General features: G+C 46.8%; 1 protein-coding gene across 3 annotated transcripts in view; it reads left to right on the forward strand.

Moving 5' to 3' along the window:
- TMEM108 (transmembrane protein 108) overlaps nucleotides 1–14,278 on the forward strand; it is a 173,426-nt gene extending 159,148 nt beyond the window's left edge. For all 3 annotated transcript variants that reach the window (XM_075055064.1, XM_075055073.1, XM_075055080.1), the window contains 3 exons: nucleotides 2,397–3,509; nucleotides 12,327–12,481; nucleotides 13,949–14,278. In XM_075055064.1, coding sequence (XP_074911165.1) covers nucleotides 2,397–3,509; nucleotides 12,327–12,481; nucleotides 13,949–14,071 — 1,391 coding nt within the window. In that variant the 3' untranslated portion in view covers nucleotides 14,072–14,278. The remainder of the gene's footprint in view (nucleotides 1–2,396; nucleotides 3,510–12,326; nucleotides 12,482–13,948) is intronic.
- Nucleotides 14,279–17,138: the final 2,860 nt, after the last annotated feature.

The following is a 17,138-nucleotide window of genomic DNA, read 5'->3' on the forward strand; positions in this document are numbered from 1 at the left end:
TTCCTTATTCCTTAAGAAATATCCTGGAGAAAAACATTAACCCAATAGAGATGTTTTTCTGCGCATGAGGTGTGAGAGAAAGTAGTTACACTAAGAACATCCAAAAATTTTAGCAGGCATTGCAATTGTTATAATCTAGTATCTCATAGGATCTGCCAATGCATTTTATCTTGTGTGCTCAGAACAGCAGGCCTAAAGTTTCCTGAAAAATTATCTCCACACACCAAAGCCAAACTAAATCATCATCCTTTCCTCTTTGAATTTGTTCTGTGGCAGCAACTTGTCTTGGCATGAAATATTAGCCATATGGACGCTAGAATATCTGCTTTGACCTTGACCTCAGAATAAGTGCTGCCAAAAATGTGAAGGTAAGTCCTGCCTTTCATTTCCAAGAGTGATGCTCCACAAGTATGGCATGATCTGCTTTCCTGGCTGCATCTCACTGTAAGGAATATGTTTTTTCTTTGACTAGGTGTTCTGCTAAGAGCATATTGTCTGCGGCTGGCTAGGAACTGGGAAGCAGTACCCCAGAAGATGGTTTATTTGGCAGAGATAGTTATTTCAGAAATAAAAAAAAAAGAGCTAATTTTAGCATCAGGCAGTGGAAAGTGCATTGCTTGTAATTGGCTCTTACTATGTTATCCAGTCAGTGTTTTCATCTTCTGGATACTCCATGAAGTAACAGGAGGCTGCTGGGGGCAAGAAGAGGTGAATTTTGTTAGTTGCAGAACTCTGCACTGTTCTGGTTCAGAAATTATTGTTAGTGATCAAAGTAAAGCATTTAGCTGGGTAAGAGTAATAGATGCTGCTCCTTTGGTAAGTTTTTGCTACATGTATTGCACTACTTCCAAATGGGTGTGAATGATGCACAGGATTCAGAATAAACACATTTCGTGGCATTTGCATCTGCCCAATGTGCAACAGAGCCCTAGGGCCCTGTGGTGGACACCTAATCAGAGACCTTCTTTCATTTTCCCAAGTCCCTGTCTTCCTTTTCTGCTGGTGCCCGTAACAGATATTCCCAAGTTGGGTAGAACTAAATGGCTTGACAATGCTCATGGAGAAAGCTGGCAAGCCTGGGAAGGGTGGAGAAGGGGGCAGGACGGTACTCCACAGTCTTGGCTGGAAGGCGATCATTACCCAGTTTGGAGTCCTGCGGCTTTGACGAACTTGTCTCCCTGATTAGTTAAGACTGTGACAACATTTTTCACCTTGACACTGCTGGCTGAAATTCACACTAGCACAGTGCTAATGGTGCCATCTGACGATGTGCAGTGGACGGTGCAAAATGGATTTATGCCGTGTGCTTCCTAGTGGGCAGAGATCCACATTACACTCGACAGCTTCAACATATGGAAATGGTGACGTGTGATTGATGTGGTCCCTGCAGGTCACGCTAACTCACAGTGTATTAGCCCTGCATCCCGGGGAGGCTTATGCTACTGCAGCTGCCCACGTCCATTATCTGGACTAGGAATAAATGGAAGAACTGATGTTCCCAGCGGCGTGAATCTGGCACCTCGTGAAATGATGTGCACTACGGAGGGTGGCAGGAGGCAAATTTCAGACAATTCAATCCCACAGCACATGCAAGCACAGAACAGGTTACAACCAAACATTTGTATATGGGTGCGAAGGGCAGTTGTGTTGGATTGAGTCAGTCCCCTAATAATCATATGGCTTTTTAAAATGGCTGTGATAGCTATGTTTTCTTGTTTATTTTTAACATTTGGAGATTTTCCACATCTCATACTCTAAAATAAGCGACTAAATTTTCTGAAGTTGCTAAGTAAAGGACAGCATATATCACCCAGGAAGCCCTCTCATCAGACACCTCTTCTTGACCTAATTTTCAGCAAGGGCTAAGAAGCTGCTCTCTCAAAAAACAGATTGCTTAAAGGCATCCAAGACTGGGGGCAGCCAAAATTTAGGATTTTGCAGCCAAAAGAATGAGTGGACTAAGGTTCCCCATAATGAGGCAGACATTCATCTGGAGGCCTCCTGGCGAAAACAAAAATGAAAATGTCTTTTGTTTCTACTCCTAAAGAGTAGGATGCTTTGTAGCTTCTGCAGGGAAATCACCTGCCTATGGCATTTTAAAGCGCTCTCCTGAGTCCGTACTGCATCCTCCTCTCTCCCTTTGCCACAGAGATTCCCTGCAGCCTTCCCTTTCCCACCTCGCTGCTCCCACAGACACGGGGCCACCGCAGCCCCGGCAGGTTTTCCTTTCTCTTCTTACTTTCCCAGAGAAGCCAACAAAGTTGGATGCTAACTCTTCCGTCCTTCTGCAGAACATGGAAGGTATTCCTTCCTGCCAGATGCGCAAGCCGTGCTGTCCCCTGTCCGCTTGTCCCTCCCTGGTGTCTCACCCTCTCTCTGTGTTTTTTTTCCTACAGGTGTTCTACTGATCTTGGCACTGACGGAAGAGCTGGTGTTTTCTGTTCAGGTACTGTCTCCCACTGTCTCCTCCTCTCAGGGCTTCCCGATGGACACTACCACTGTCACAGCCATGGGAACAACACCTCACCACAAAGACCGCCACGTGGCAGAGCCCCTTCCCACCTCCACTCGCACCGTTCCCCATCCCATCAGCCTGGCGGAGAAAGCCCCTTCCGCCAGGCAGAAGCAAGCGAGCGGCCCTCGCATCAGCGAAAAGGAAACGTATCATTTATACAACCAGAGTGCTTTGTACTCGGGACAGACTCGCCCCAAGGGGAAAATATTCCAGGTTTTCAAAGGCAACTTCACAGAGTCCTCAGAGCCTTACCTAAAGACAACCCTGCACTCTCCCTTCCCTACCCTGAGGAGCCCTTTCACAGACCACCCGTTTCAGTCCCAGACCGCAGCATCCAGTGATCCAAATGGCACAGGGCTGGCAAGAACTACACACTCAGACCCTTCTGCCCACCGCAATGCCTCAGGAAGCCTTAGGGAAGCAGAGCGAGGGGACGGGGCCGAGCTAGTGGTGCAGGAGGCAGATTTTGCCACCACAACTGCTGGACCATCAACTGAACCTGAAGCGGTGTCGGTGCCTTTTAAACCCACCCGCTACAGCGTATGGGATACACTGAGCAAAAACAACTCCTGGGTAACCTTGAATCTCAGTACAAATGTCCCTCTGTTTGCTGGCCCTGGATCTGCAACAGCAGCAGCAGGTCACTCGGTTCAGACCAGTTTCGACCTCAGCGTCTCCTCCCCGGCAGCGGGAGACCCCGAGGGACCCGCTCCAATGCAGCACGGCGCGGTGACTAATGCGACCTCACTGGACAGTGCTCTCTCCGCAGCACCTGCCACGAGGTTGTCCAGCTCCGTTTCCACAGCTGGCTCCACGGCCACTGGGAACTTCCTAAACAGACTGGTTCCTGCTGGCACCTGGAAACCCGGGGTGCAAGGAAACATCTCCCATGTCACCGAAGGGGACAAACCCCAGCACAGAGCAACCATCTGTCTCAGCAAGATGGACATTGCCTGGATCATTCTGGCTATCAGCGTACCTATATCCTCATGTTGTAAGTTAATTGCCACTTTATTTTGCTTTCTCTTTCCTTAAAATTCAGATTTTGGCCCGTGATTCAAGAACCAGGTGGAGAGCTAACAGAGGCAGGGCGGCTTGAGATGGGTGAGAAGCAATCACTAGACAGACATCACATTCGCTAACCAAAGTGCTTAGCTTCAAAATGCAGAGCTAAAATGTTTATGCTCAAAGCTTACTTGTCCTGTTGCTATTAGAAATCACTTTTCTAAGTGATCACTAGTCTTTTGGGGCCCTCCATTTGAGGGCATAACACAGGGCTGAACATCTCTAGAAGGTGAAGCAGCTTTACTTCAAGGCGTTTAAGCTGGTGACCAAACATTGTACAAGTCTTTAATCTAGGAACTGCTATATGTTGCCGTGGAATTGGATTTAAAAAGCCCACTGCTAACTCAAGGGATTAATGACACTTGTAATGACTAATACCTTAGGAAACAACAGTTTTCCAGCACAATAAAATATTTCATTGCAGGCAGTTTGTGAACTATCAGATTTTAAAGTCTTATAACCAAAGTGCTGGTTTCCTCTATTTTAATTCCAACTTTGCAGCTGCCGAGGGAGCAGGAAGAGTTTGAAATCCTGGCCTTTGGACACTGGGAGTCAGCCACCTGCAGGACCAGGGCAGGCTGGGTTCCCAGCGCTGGCTTAGGGTCTTGTCATTGACTCAGTTACAAAAAACACATGAGAAATTATGAGAAAGCTTGTGAGTGTATGCCAGGGTGTCCCCTGCTTAGCTGGGTTATATCAGCAAGGTGGGACAACGTATTCTCTGGGGTTTCACTGTTGGGGGGTGTGATTATGCTGATCTGTCTGAAGTGAAACAAACCCAAACATTTCCCAGCCTTTGCTGTCTGAGGAAGCATAAAAGGGTAGCAGCCAACAGTATTGAGTATTATAGCTGTTATTTACAGCTACGAGCTGTACTGAGGACAAGGATAGATGAGCTGACTGGGCCAGTCTCGCACACAGCTTACTCCTGCCCAAAAGGACAGTTCTGCCCTCTCTGAGGCGCAGCCCCCTCCCTTATCCTGCCCCTCCCCTTCTGCCTGGGCCTGACCTGACACCTCCCCGAGACACTTTCAGATTGCTAAAGTAGCCAAAAAATACTCACTTTGCTCGTTGGTACTTTCTGTCCACACAGCGAGCTGAACCAGGTCCCCGCAGGGTCAGATGAGCATGAGACCTGGAGCGGATGAGGCTGCAGGAATTCACACCTGGAGAGGGAGCAGCACTAAACCTTTCAGCAGCTGCAAATTATTGCATTGGCTCAGCACAACCTTTAGACTTGTGCCTCTGGGACCATCGGTTCTGCTGTTGCCAATGTTGTGGTTAAAACCACAAGTGAGAACAAAACTTAAACCTAAAAGATGGACAATCAAAATAAAGAGAAACCAAAGCAGAAGTGTGCGTACGTACTTCTGCGAGAGGTGGGATATAGCAAGGACATGATGAGAAGCAGCAATATTTGATGAGCAGTGCTTTGTCTATCAATCAGTAGAAATAGAGGATCAAATAAATTCTTCCAAGCGTTATGTTTTGGGCCGATATTCAGAAAGCAAGCTGATCTGGGTAGAAAGTGTCCAAATACAAAACACAGAATATAATACCATACAACACAAGCACAGGAAGCACAACCAGTGTGTAAACTGGTGTATGTCTCTGCCTGCAGTGTGCCATATATGAGCTAATAACTAATGATAGTTGTTACTATTATTAATAATAATAATATGAAGAGTCTGTTGGCAGAACGTAGAACCCACTACTCATTTAATAGGGGTGTTTAAACTTTTCTTCTTAGCATGTGTCATAACAGTATGTGTTCGTATGACTGTGCCTATTCTGTTTCTCGTATTTGTAAGCTACATTTTTTAAAAAGGCAAATGTTATTTTGAGAATTATCTATACCAGCTGTAATACCACTGAGTGTTTAAATGATTCAAATATTTAAGTCCTGCTTTCAGGTCCAGATTTCTGAGGATGGTCTTCAGTGGGAATCTCCTTTTAAAATCTGGGGATCTTCAGATGTATTTGAGAGTTGAAGTGAATGCTAGGCAGGCATTTAAATGGGATTTTTTTTTTTTTTTAATCTGGCTGAAGTGCCTAGGGAATTTCTTTCCTCCAGAAGTTATGCCGTTTAAACTACGCCATATTAGTGCTGTTGTACAGGCATAAGTTATTCCTAGAGGAGAAGAAAAGCAAGTTATAACAACCTAAAGCACTTTTACCCTAATGCACATGTATCAGTCGTGGCTCCTCTCTGTGCTGCACACCGGAGGGGCACTTCATTTCCTGACCCTCGGGCATCCGTGTGTCTTCAGGCGCCGGTGTGCAGTGTGGGATGTGCGGTGTGGGATGTGCGGTGTGGGATGTACAGTGTGCGGTATGGGCTGTAGGGTGTGGGGTGTGCGAAGGGGACTGTCGCCACCTCCCGGGCACAGGCGCCTGCAGCTGAGGACCGGAGGCCCCACACTGGCATTTGCTCGTCACTTCTGGTCTAGAGGAGGCTGATGCTAAGAGATGGATGAAGAGTATGGCCGTTTGGATTTCATTTCCACTTCAAGGAGAGAAAATGCTTTCAGTGAGAGGCTCTCACAGTTGTTGTGGGCATGGGCTGAGAAAACACTGTCCTGCTCCTGCTTTGGGATGCTGAAAGGCGGAGATATCTCAGATATCGAGACTCAGCCCCATGCTCTTAAATATCTGAGCTGCCTTAGGAGGGAACAAGCCACGGAGAAAGTCACTGTGGATTCCTATCATGGGAGGTTATTGCTGCCCCCGAGCTGTGGGCTGGCGGCTCTGTGCTCAGATTGGCACCTTCAGGGCTGCTGGCCAGACCCACCGAGGCGCACAGCAAGCCCTGAGCTACTGCTGAGACACCTATGAGAAAGCCTGAGGCCCTGCACCAGGGGCAGAGGCAGCCCCAAGGCAGGGAAGTTACCAACACACCCCAGAAAGAAGTGGAAGGAGGTGAGGAGAGCCAACCGGAGCCTGTGGATGCTTGCAGAGCCGCAGGAATCTAATTAAGTCCCCTCCCTTCTCCTGCTAATGAGGAGTGCCCCTGAGCCAGCTCGCTGACCTCCGGGCTGTTTCCAGACCCCTTGCAGAGGCGCGCGGTGGCCAGCACATCCCTCCTCTGCCGGGAGCCCTTCTGCCTTTCCCCAGGCTCCCTCCCCTGCGCGACGGGCGGCGAGGAGGCTGGAAAAGCCTGCCTTCCCAGGGGCCTTCTGGGCACAGCTTGTGCTGCCCGAAATCCTCGGAAGGGAAAACGCGCCACAGTGCTGCAGAGACACGACTGTCCCTCTCTGACACGAGGCCCCACGCGCTGCTTGCAGTCACACCTTTTATTGACAGGCACCTGTTAAACGAAAACCTGTGGGCATTCTAACTTCCATAGCAGGGGAGGTGACCCTGCTAGAGAGTGACCACAGGAGCCCTTGGCTCCTCGTCCCCACTGGAAGAAGTGCCTAGCACGTTGCCCTTCTGGCAGAGGAAAGACCCTGCCGGGGCTCCTCGCTGGCCCGTCCCTGCCATGGGGATTTGCAGCCAAGAGCAAGAAGCAGCAGAGGGTTTGTTCAGCATCGCTGTGCCCTGGCAGCTGAGCCCCACCGAGGCCCGGCAGGTCCCGCCGGCCGTGCTGGTGGCACGGCTCAGTGGCTATAGCACTAGCCTGAAGACCTGGGCCTCGGGAGCTCGCCTGCTGAAATAAGGGATGGGATTTAGCTCCCCGTCCTTACAGTACGTATTTCTTTAAGGATGCATAGGTTTCTGAGTCCCACTGAAATCCCTTAAAATGCAAGCCAGAAAAGTAATGCTTTGAATAGGAATGCACAAGCCATGTCTGCTGTATGAACCTGGGGAAATCATTTCACCTTTTGGTACCTCAGTTTCATGGTATAAATAATGGGGCTAATGTTGCTAACGCCATTCAAGGGCTGCAAAAATGAATGATTCTGTATCATTGCTTTCCCAGAAAAGCAAAGTCATATATAACACTGATATCAGTATTTTCTGCATGTCACAGTTTGAGTTGTTTTTGCAGTGTCCTTCAGGCAGCCTTGAACATTTTTGTGCACATGCATTTTTACGTGTGTGGGTGCCTGTCTCTGCGATGCAGAACAAGACACAATATGAACTCATTTTAAAACCCACTGTCCCAGCCCTTGGGCTCCCAGTACTTACATCTCTGTAATTACAGAATGACACGATAAACCGTTGAAGAACAGAAACTTGCAAATCAGATGCGCAGAAGTCAATTCATTCAGTCAGTTCTGCTGATATGGGAAAACGCGAGAGGAAGGCTGAGCCTCTGAACGCAGGCATCAGCAGAACTCAAAGAATATATGAAGAATTGCCTTGGACCTAACCCCACTTAGCTCACATTTCATGCACTGGGACGCGTTCCAAAATTATCATTTCGCCCACTTTCTCCATCGCAAAACCTACGAACGTTTGCTTCCCGGTCTGAAGCGAGAGAGATCGTAAGCCCTGAGTCTAATCCTCAGGTGTGAGTGCAGGCTGAGCTGGAGGAGAGCCTCCCATCTCCAGATGTAAGCAGCTGTGGTCAGTAACCAAACCCATCGTGATACCTGTATTACAGCTAAGGCCATACTACTATAGATGGCCACAGCAGATAAGGGAAATTGAAAGAAATACAGGAAAACCACTATTTTAGTCATTGAGGCAAGGGTTCTGCAGAAACTTAGTTTATATTATGATCTGCAGGCACAGGGAGAAGTAAATTAACATCCTTCGGTCTGAGTATCTCCTGACTTTTAAGTGCGTGCAACATTCAGGTCTGTTAACATTGTGTTTTATGTGGGAGCTGGAGAATGAGGGAAGGGGGTATGCAGCTATATAAGATTGGTAAAATATTTAAGTGAGTTAAAAAGAAAGACAGAAGACTATCAGGAAACTGCAGGAAGTCGGTATGATCTCATTACACTGCGTTTATGAGGCCAGTATTGGATATGGTGTGTAATCCTGGTGGTTTATGTTTTAAAAAAAAGATTGGAAGATTAGAAAAGAGCCATGTGAATGATTTAAGAGCTGAGAAATGCAACATAACTCCACTTGTGTCATCATATAGTCCAAGAAGAGGCTGAAGCCCACATATATGTGGGACATTTCTGATAGCGTAGTGGACGCTTTTAATAAAAAAGGCAAAAGGAGATTGAGGAAGTGGCGGATAAAGCTGGAGGTTATTTAGACAATAAGGGGTGGGTATTTTCATGTGAGATGTGCTGTACCTTAAACAAAGCTTATGGTTAAGTTAACAGATGGAAGTCTCCTGGTGTCCGGGTGTTGAGCAGGTGAGCTGTACATGTTCCCACCAGCCTAGAAACCTATAAATCTGTGAGAATCTAATTTCTCCCATTTGTGGGATGTATTACGTCCTGTTTCTTGGGCAGGGGGACAGATAATGCAGATGTAATTTGCCTTAGGGCCAGAGGGAGAGGCCAGTGTCAGAGCCGGAGCTCGTCAGCAGCAGCTCTTAGCTCCTGAACGTGTAGGTTGACTTTTCTCCCTCCAGACTAGCAGCAGGTCAAAGGGTAAGGGTTAGAAATGCTTCTGAACTCCCTGCACCTCCAGTGTCCACAAAACTGCAGAGACCCCTGGTATTTCCTAACTTATGTTGTCACCTCTGTGCGGGGAGCTTTAGGCTGACACGGGGACAACACTGAAGTGTCCCTCTCGTGGCACTCGCTATTGACTTTAACGTGGAGCAGGCAAAAGGAAAAGTCAGTTCAGTTTTTCTAACTCCCAGAAAGCATCCAGGTGAGTGCTTGAAAAACAGAGAAAAGTTAGTCCTTTTTCTGCCCAGAGGGTTGGCCAGCTCTGAAACAGAGGTGGTACATGGCAGCACTGAACAGCAACAGTTTCTTGTCCTTACAAGGACATCACACAATATACCAGGAAAGGTAAGCAGTGTATTGCAGCTACTGTTGTTGTTATTATTGCCATTTCTTCCTTCCAAACCATCTCTGCCCTCTATGTGTTTCACACACTTAATATGTCTTCGCTGGCCATTGGAATTGTCTGTCTGGAGTTTTTTCTGTAATACACATAATTCTAATCATGGGAGCAAATAGGTATCTAAGAATATCAGTAAAGCTGTACCCCGTTCCTAGTATTGTTCAGGAAGTGAGCGGTCCTATGTTAGCTACATTAATTTCACTAAAGTATGCCCCAGAAGGGTAGTTAATACGAGATGAAGAGGGAATAGCCCCATTCCAACCCTGCTGTCCTCTCTCTCCCTCTTAAAACAGGTCTCCTCTACTTTGAATTGGGGCAACTTAGGTAGACAGCCTTCTGCTAAAGTATGTTATATTCCAGGAAGCTCAGGAACCTGTTTTCCATGGTCTTCCATCCAGTTGCTTGTGTGTGCACTAAGGTTGGAGGCCAGGAGTGTAATTAAGGGAGAAAGCATTATTGCTGTGCAGCAACCATATCAGCACATGGCAAGGCCATTTCCTGCTGGAAGAAGCAGAGATCTCTCTTAACTCGGTGTCACTGGCTTTCAGCCCCCCAAACCCAAATCCAATACTTCTCTGCAAGCAGCCACAACATTTTATAAGCTGTAAAACCTCAGGCTTTCAAAATATGTGCACAGCGATAGAGTTAGCTTTACTGGGGCTCTTATATCCTCTGGCACCTTCAAAAACTCTCTGTGCCTTAGGGAGCACTTGTTGCTGGAGTACCGAAAAGCTCCAGGGTCTGTTGGCTCTCACCAGCCGTGGGGAGGAGGAAATGTAAGGTCCTGCTTCACTTCCTAATCTTAAGGAGGCTGCAGGCTGGGCTGGGACATGGAGAGGGTAGCAGCGGAGTAGGGAGCAAAGATGCAGCCCTTCAGGAGGACGGGCATTTCCCCAGGAAGGGAGAGCAGTTCTGGTGGCCCCCGTGGGTTGGGGGGGGTGCACCCTGCAAGACGCAGCAGCAGGAGTCAGGCTGTCAGCAAATTAAGTTCTTGGTGATTGAAAGACTGAAGCAAAACGAGTCAAAGGTAATAATAAGTTCAATGATGACCTGCTTTTCTGAAACGTGCAGGAAAAGCGTGGGAGATTTTTCCATTAGTTTCGGAAGAAGATTTATAGCAATAAGCTCACCTTTCACTTTGAATGAGACATAAACTGCCTGAACTCAAAGCCATTAATTGTTTTTTCTTATTATCTTATTCTTTTGTTTTAAATAGAGCTCTAGCCTTCTACTTTTGTATTGCCATTTTGTGTGAGTAGATGGGATAGGGAATTAGACCCACGGCATATGGGTAGCTGCAATGTTTGTCAAAACATACAAAGCAGCTTTGACCTCTCTGCAGTGTTTTCTTTCCTCTGGGCTATAATTCTAATAAATAATTTTGGCTGTAGCTGAGAAAATAATATATTTTTCTGCTTCATGAATATTTTCTCTCTTCTTTTCTGTCATGAGGGGTTTAGAAATAATGGAGTGAATTTACAACAGGGCACTCCCTATTTCACAGGTACAAATCAAAGTAAGTACATGTCCAGCTACCTGTCTGAATAAATCAGGTAGATTACAAGCACCACTGGTCAATTAATTCCACAGGTGTAAGATAAGCACACAGAGCTTATGCGTTCCTCCTCTGAAGAAACCCCTGTATGCACCTCGGGTTCTGCCTGAGCAAGGACCAGTGGGAGCAGTAAGTTCATTACTCTGGGTTTGCCTGGCTTTCATAAAATTGCCAAGATTACCCATCTGAATTGCAACAGAGATGACTAAACCAAAAGCAATTCCAGAAAATAGCCCACCCGCTGAGGGAGCATTATCCTGGCATTGCTGTGGTCAGGGGGGTGCCTGCGACGTGAGACCAGACAGACAATTGTACCAACAAGCTTCACTTGCTGGTCCCTTCCTCTTGCCGATCTGCTCTACTTTAAGCTGAAATATTTCAGACTGCAGCAGCTTAAGCATGCTCTGCAGATAAGAAAAAAAAGCCAGGCTCAGACACCACCAATGCTGAGGCAAGGGTGGGGAACGGATAGCGCTTATCAGTAGATCCCACATCCTGATACAGCTGATGGAGACAGGCAGGAGAGCCTCAGCTCTGGGGTTTGTGCTACCCTGGAAGCTTAAACTACACGAGACAGGGGCCGGAGGGGATCTCCACGCCACCTCACCTCTGTCTCATTCTGCTCAGGAGCCCATCTGTTCCCCTTGCTGGTCACTGATGTTTTGGGGCATGGTCACAAAGTACCCCAAATTCAAGTGATGAATGTGAGGTGACAGGGGCAGGGATCAGTGGCACTTCAGGGCAGAAGCTTTTGATATTGAAGTCATGCAACTACATGCATTTCTGAATTTGGTATTTGAGCCTAGGGCAGGTGTCTCTCACTACTCATTTGTTAATGTGCTCACTGCTGCAGCATCTGAACACGCTGGAAGCAGAAAAGATCTGCGCAGAGGCATCCTTCGCAGTCCCTGGGGAGTGCCCTCTGTCTGAGAGGGTCTATAAATCCCCCCTTAGGTATTAAAATCCCATCAGTTACAACACCAAGGCTTTTCATTAGCCAGGCAGCCACATCTTGAAGATTATAAACTTGCATCAAAAAGAAAGTAAAAACTGCATATTCTGCCAAGGCCAAAGCCTCATCAGCTTGGCCCAGATTAACTTAATTGTGTGAGGTTTGTTAGGAGAGAGCTAGATCTGACTGAGAGTGAATCGTCTGAATGAAGGTCAGCAGCCCTCTCCTTAAGTAATGTAAAAAAAATTTCTATGGTACTGATGAGTCCTTATTGAAAGGAAATAACCAAATTTTTGACGTGTTTCTATTGACAGCAGTTCTGCTGACAGTCTGCTGCATGAGAAGGAAGAAAAAGACATCTAATCCAGAAAACAACCTGAGCTATTGGAATAATGCTATTACCATGGACTACTTCAACAGGCATGCTGTAGAGTTACCGAGGGAGATCCAGTCCCTGGAGACTTCAGAGGTACCTCATTTGCAGAACTAGTGTCTGAAAACTGTAACTGAAGCTGTGCTGGGAGAAGAGGAGAGGAAGTCATCTTAGTTAAACCTTGAAATCCCTGTGCACATTCAAGGAAACAGCTTTTTGAGAAGGAGTCACCCCTACACATGTATAAGTTGGGATAAACATGTCAGCAAAACCAGATTGCTATCCTATTCCCAGCCATTGCAGATATGTTCCATATTGCTGTGTGGCCACAGGAGTTAGCCACCTCTAGGTGAACTTGCTCCTGGGTTTCTCTTCCTTTTGAGCATACGGCCAATGTGTAACCATACCATGACTGCTTAGGAGAGCTCTTTGGGCTGGCTTGTTACTGACAGTGGGTCCTTCTAATCTGTCCGTTGTGCGTGTCGCACACAGCATCAGATAAGGGGGGGGTTGGTAGCGGGAGTTAATAATGCAAAGAAATTTTGTGCATTTATGTCTTGGGAGCCACCTATAGTTTCTCAAATACCAGTTCCGGGGGTGAGTGTTCCCAGTATATAAGCAATCAAAACATTAATATATGAGAGTGTGTAGTGATGGTTGGCAGACTCATCAGCCTTTACTTAAGGGATCTGACTGGTTCCATGGGATTATTCATATATGGGCAGGTGATCCTACTGATAGAAATGTATTCCCTGGCCTCAGAGATAGAGAAGAACAATTTAGTTTAGTTCAAAGGTGTTTAAAACCTAGAAGCGGTGGAGAGTTCGGGTTTATGCTAAAGTGGTTTTCCGATCCACTAGCTGACTAACTCATCTCATTAAATAAAAAAATAAGTGTTTAGAAAGGAACCTCTGAGATGTGATTAGACAAGCACTCATAGTTGCTTCCTTAACCCCACTTTGCTGGCAATCAGGTTGTTCAAGCTAAGGCAGGACCTAGTCTAGACTTACCAAGAATCGAATGCTAGGCCTATTCACATCTAGGATGGTCTCCAAAAGCTGTTATCTGAGTCATTTTAAACCTGATCAGAACATGACTAAACTGGGGCATGCTCAGGTAGCTTGGAACCATGTATGTGGTTTTCTGACCTTAAAAAGCAGCTGAAAATGGATCTTTGAGGAGTCAAGCCCAGCTGATAGACAGAAAACCATTGCAATGCATCATGGAAGTGAAGGAAAAAAAAAAAAGTGAAACCTCAAATTCTGCTAAGGGACCTGAATTTTGGTGCATCTGACTTCTGGGTCCCCAGACTGGGGAGGAATCTGCCTCACTGCCAGAGGAGCTCTTCACTCACAGCTTCTACTGCCTGAAGAAAGGTAAAACCAGCTCACTGAACTTAGCTCATCTGGAGCCGGAGTCCCCCAAATTCAGACACTTTTGGAGGATTGGGAGAAGCAATAAAAATAGTAGTTCATCCCTCACATGCATTTGCAGAGTGCCCTGGGTGCTCATGGAGGGTGAGGGTTGTGAAGTGCTCACCTTGCTTCTCTGTCTTTCTCCTAGGATCACCTCTCCGAGCCACGCTCCCCTGCCAACGGCGACTACCGCAACAGCGGGATGGTCCTCGTGAACCCCTTCTGTCAAGAAACGCTATTTGTAGGGCACGAGCAAGTCTCTGAAATATGACCCCACAGCTGCCCCCGTATTGCAGTTTCATCTCTACTGTCTCCAAATTACAAATATATATATATTATAAATATAACCTTTGTGTAACCTTGAATTACAAGAAATGTTTTCAGCTTTTCTTTTCTCCCTCAGAATTGTCAGCCCCTTTTTTTATAAGTGTGGTAAAACTTTACAGAACAAACTGTGGCTTTATAAAATAAAAGTATTTCTAAGCAAAACACCTGTCAGATGGACTGGTTTCCTCACTGTCATTTACAATCTGCTGCCAGATATACTTGGTCTGGAAGAATGTTGGGTAAGGCTGGTTTGGGGGCAGGTAGCCTGTGTTGAGTACAGCATCCTGCATCCTACAAGACATCAGTCTGGCCATGAGCATTACTGCTCGGTGACCATCCCTTCTCCTGCTGTGAAATGATTTTGGTCACTCCTTTCCTTTAGACTGCCAAGCTGGAATATAAATCAGACAGGACCAGCTCGGTTGCCAGAAGCAGTCCCTACGGCTCATGTGCCAGCCTTGTATCCTTTGCATGACTCCAGCTCGGCAGAGCAGAGGGACTGGGATACAGTGGGATGATAAACAAACCTGATGCACCGGTGGGATCCAAGGGCCGCACAAGACATAGATAAACCCAATGGGGTAGTAATGTTGCCCTATGACTTTTTTATGTGACCTTCTTCAGACTTCAGCAGGAGAGCCAAGTTCCAGTTTGAGCTCTAAAACTGTTCTATGTGAGCAAGGACAAGAATGACTTTTTTTCCTGCATAAATGTCCTAACCACAGTACATGCTGGACTCACGGCTGCTCCGCTCTGGCCCAGTGACTCGTGGATTATTTCCTGCAGAGCAAACAGCCTCAAAAGAAGACATATAGTGTCCCCTTCAACAGAACAGAAACCTCCTTTGAATTTATCAGAAATCTTGAAATCTGGTGACTAGGGACTCCCACCAATTCAGTGCTGTGGCTTTGACCACATTTCCACTTCCCCACTGTTTTATTTATCTTGTGTGCTGAGACTGCTAGTGCCACAGAATCAAGTTTCCTCATATCCCCCTCTCCTCTCTGAGACTTTCCTTCCCCCCTTAGGAATGAAAACGCAGTGTTTCAGAGCAAAATGGCATTTCAGTCCTACCCAGTTAAGCACTAGATTGCAGGCTGTAATAGTGTTAGGGGAATAGTAGGGGTGAGCAAAGCTTAAATGATGGATTAAAAAATAGGTTGTTACAAGGAGAGGCTAACATGGAACATGGAATGACTTTGCCTAAATCGATGGTCTCTCTTTGAGTAACCCAGAACTGTTACCATGGGACCAATTTTCAGGTTTGCTTCTCAAAGTGCCTTTTTTGTATCGTTCAGCAAGTGAAATGGCCTCTGTCCTTTGAGGTCTTGGCCGTCCTCTCCCCGCCTCTGGCCATCAGTCCTTGTAGATTACTTTCTGCCTTCACTCCTGACTTCATGGGGAGCAGGCTGTGAGGCAGCAGGGAGTTTACCCCCTGCTCCAGCTGGCTGCTCTGTTCCATTGGCTGCTCAGGTTTATCGCTTGGTTGTGTGGAAGGGAAGCTCAGGCAGGACAGGGTTAGCGTAGCATCATTAACCATATGCCTTGTTCAAGGTGAACCACGGCTGGTACCAGAAATTATAGCGGCGGCACATCTGGTCCAGCTGTTCCCACCTGCCAGCAGTGTCCCAGTGGCTGTGGTTAGTCAGAGCAACCTGACAACTTTACTAAATGACGGCTGGAATCAGACCAAGACGTGAGGCATTGTCGCCCCTCCTTTTTCCCTGTCCCACACGTACACTTCTGCTGTGCTGAGGCACAAACCTGAACGCGGGTCACAGGCTTCCTAAAATTAGAAAACTGAAATGGTATAGGGGCTCTTCTAGATACTTGATTTTCTGCTCAGAATCGGAGAGTCATGGACCGCCTCCCTGCGAGGTGACTGGGGCAGGCAGGAAGACACGGCTGTGCATAGACATGGATGGGCACTTTGGGAATATATCTTTTCACCATGGGATAAACGCTACGCAATATGATATCTGCAATCCTCATGATCAAACAATAAACGGCCTCCTGGAAATCACTTGTTGATTGTAGAGTAAAACCTTCCTGAGCATCTTGCCAAGAGCGAAAGCAATCCCCTGAGGTCCTTCATCTTCTGTTTCAACAGGGAGGTGGAAAGGGAGAATGAGGTTACAGAGAACTAAATTCAGTTCTTTGCAAAAAAAGTCTGTATTTTTACATTTGTTTTCTCTGTGAGGTATTTTGCAAGGCAGATTTTTTTTTTATTTGACACAGGGCAAATACACTGAAAATGTTATGTAAGAAATACTGGAGGATTCCTCTCATTTAGCCAGCACAGTTTGCTTGGTAATCTAAATGCAGAATGCCTAGAAACTAGCCAAAAATATTTGCAAAGCTGTGAGATGCTGCACTGTTACCAGGCTTCACACAACTGGGAAATGGCGACCTGACTGTAGGCAGTCTCGCAGCTCTCAAACTTAAAAAACAAGCAAAACAAACTCCAGCCACAAACCCAGCAAGCCAGGATTAGGCACTCGTGGAAGACAGGGATTTCTGACTGTATTCCATCTCGCCAAAGACTCACCGCCGCCCCTGTACAAACCTACACCACATTAGGGCAATGCCCAACATCAGCACATTACAGGCATGCCTACAAAGATGCGCACACGGTACTCCTACACTGGAACAAGTCTGGCACCCTGGCTGTGAGGCATCCCTGTGTGTAGGTAGGATAAACTATACCTAACATCGTATAGTGACATATCCCGCTGTACCACACACGCGTCCTACTTACGTACCTATAAACTACCCACCTGATTTCTAGTTGCTAAAGATAAGTCACATAAAAAGAAGAGCAGGGGAACCCCGCCCCCCAGCCTCCCCTGCAGTAAGTCTCAGGGATTGTTCCATCCTTTTCTTTTGGTTCACAGTTGCCTCACTTCGTCGCCAAAGTGAAATGGGCCCTTGTTGAACAGACCGAGTGCAGTTGATGATAACGTGACGTTAAACCGACTGAGTAGGGGTAGACGTGAGGGTGCTTGTCCCTA

This window comes from Buteo buteo, chromosome 2 (assembly GCF_964188355.1).
Source record: "Buteo buteo chromosome 2, bButBut1.hap1.1, whole genome shotgun sequence".
Classification (NCBI taxonomy): Eukaryota; Metazoa; Chordata; class Aves; order Accipitriformes; family Accipitridae; genus Buteo; species Buteo buteo.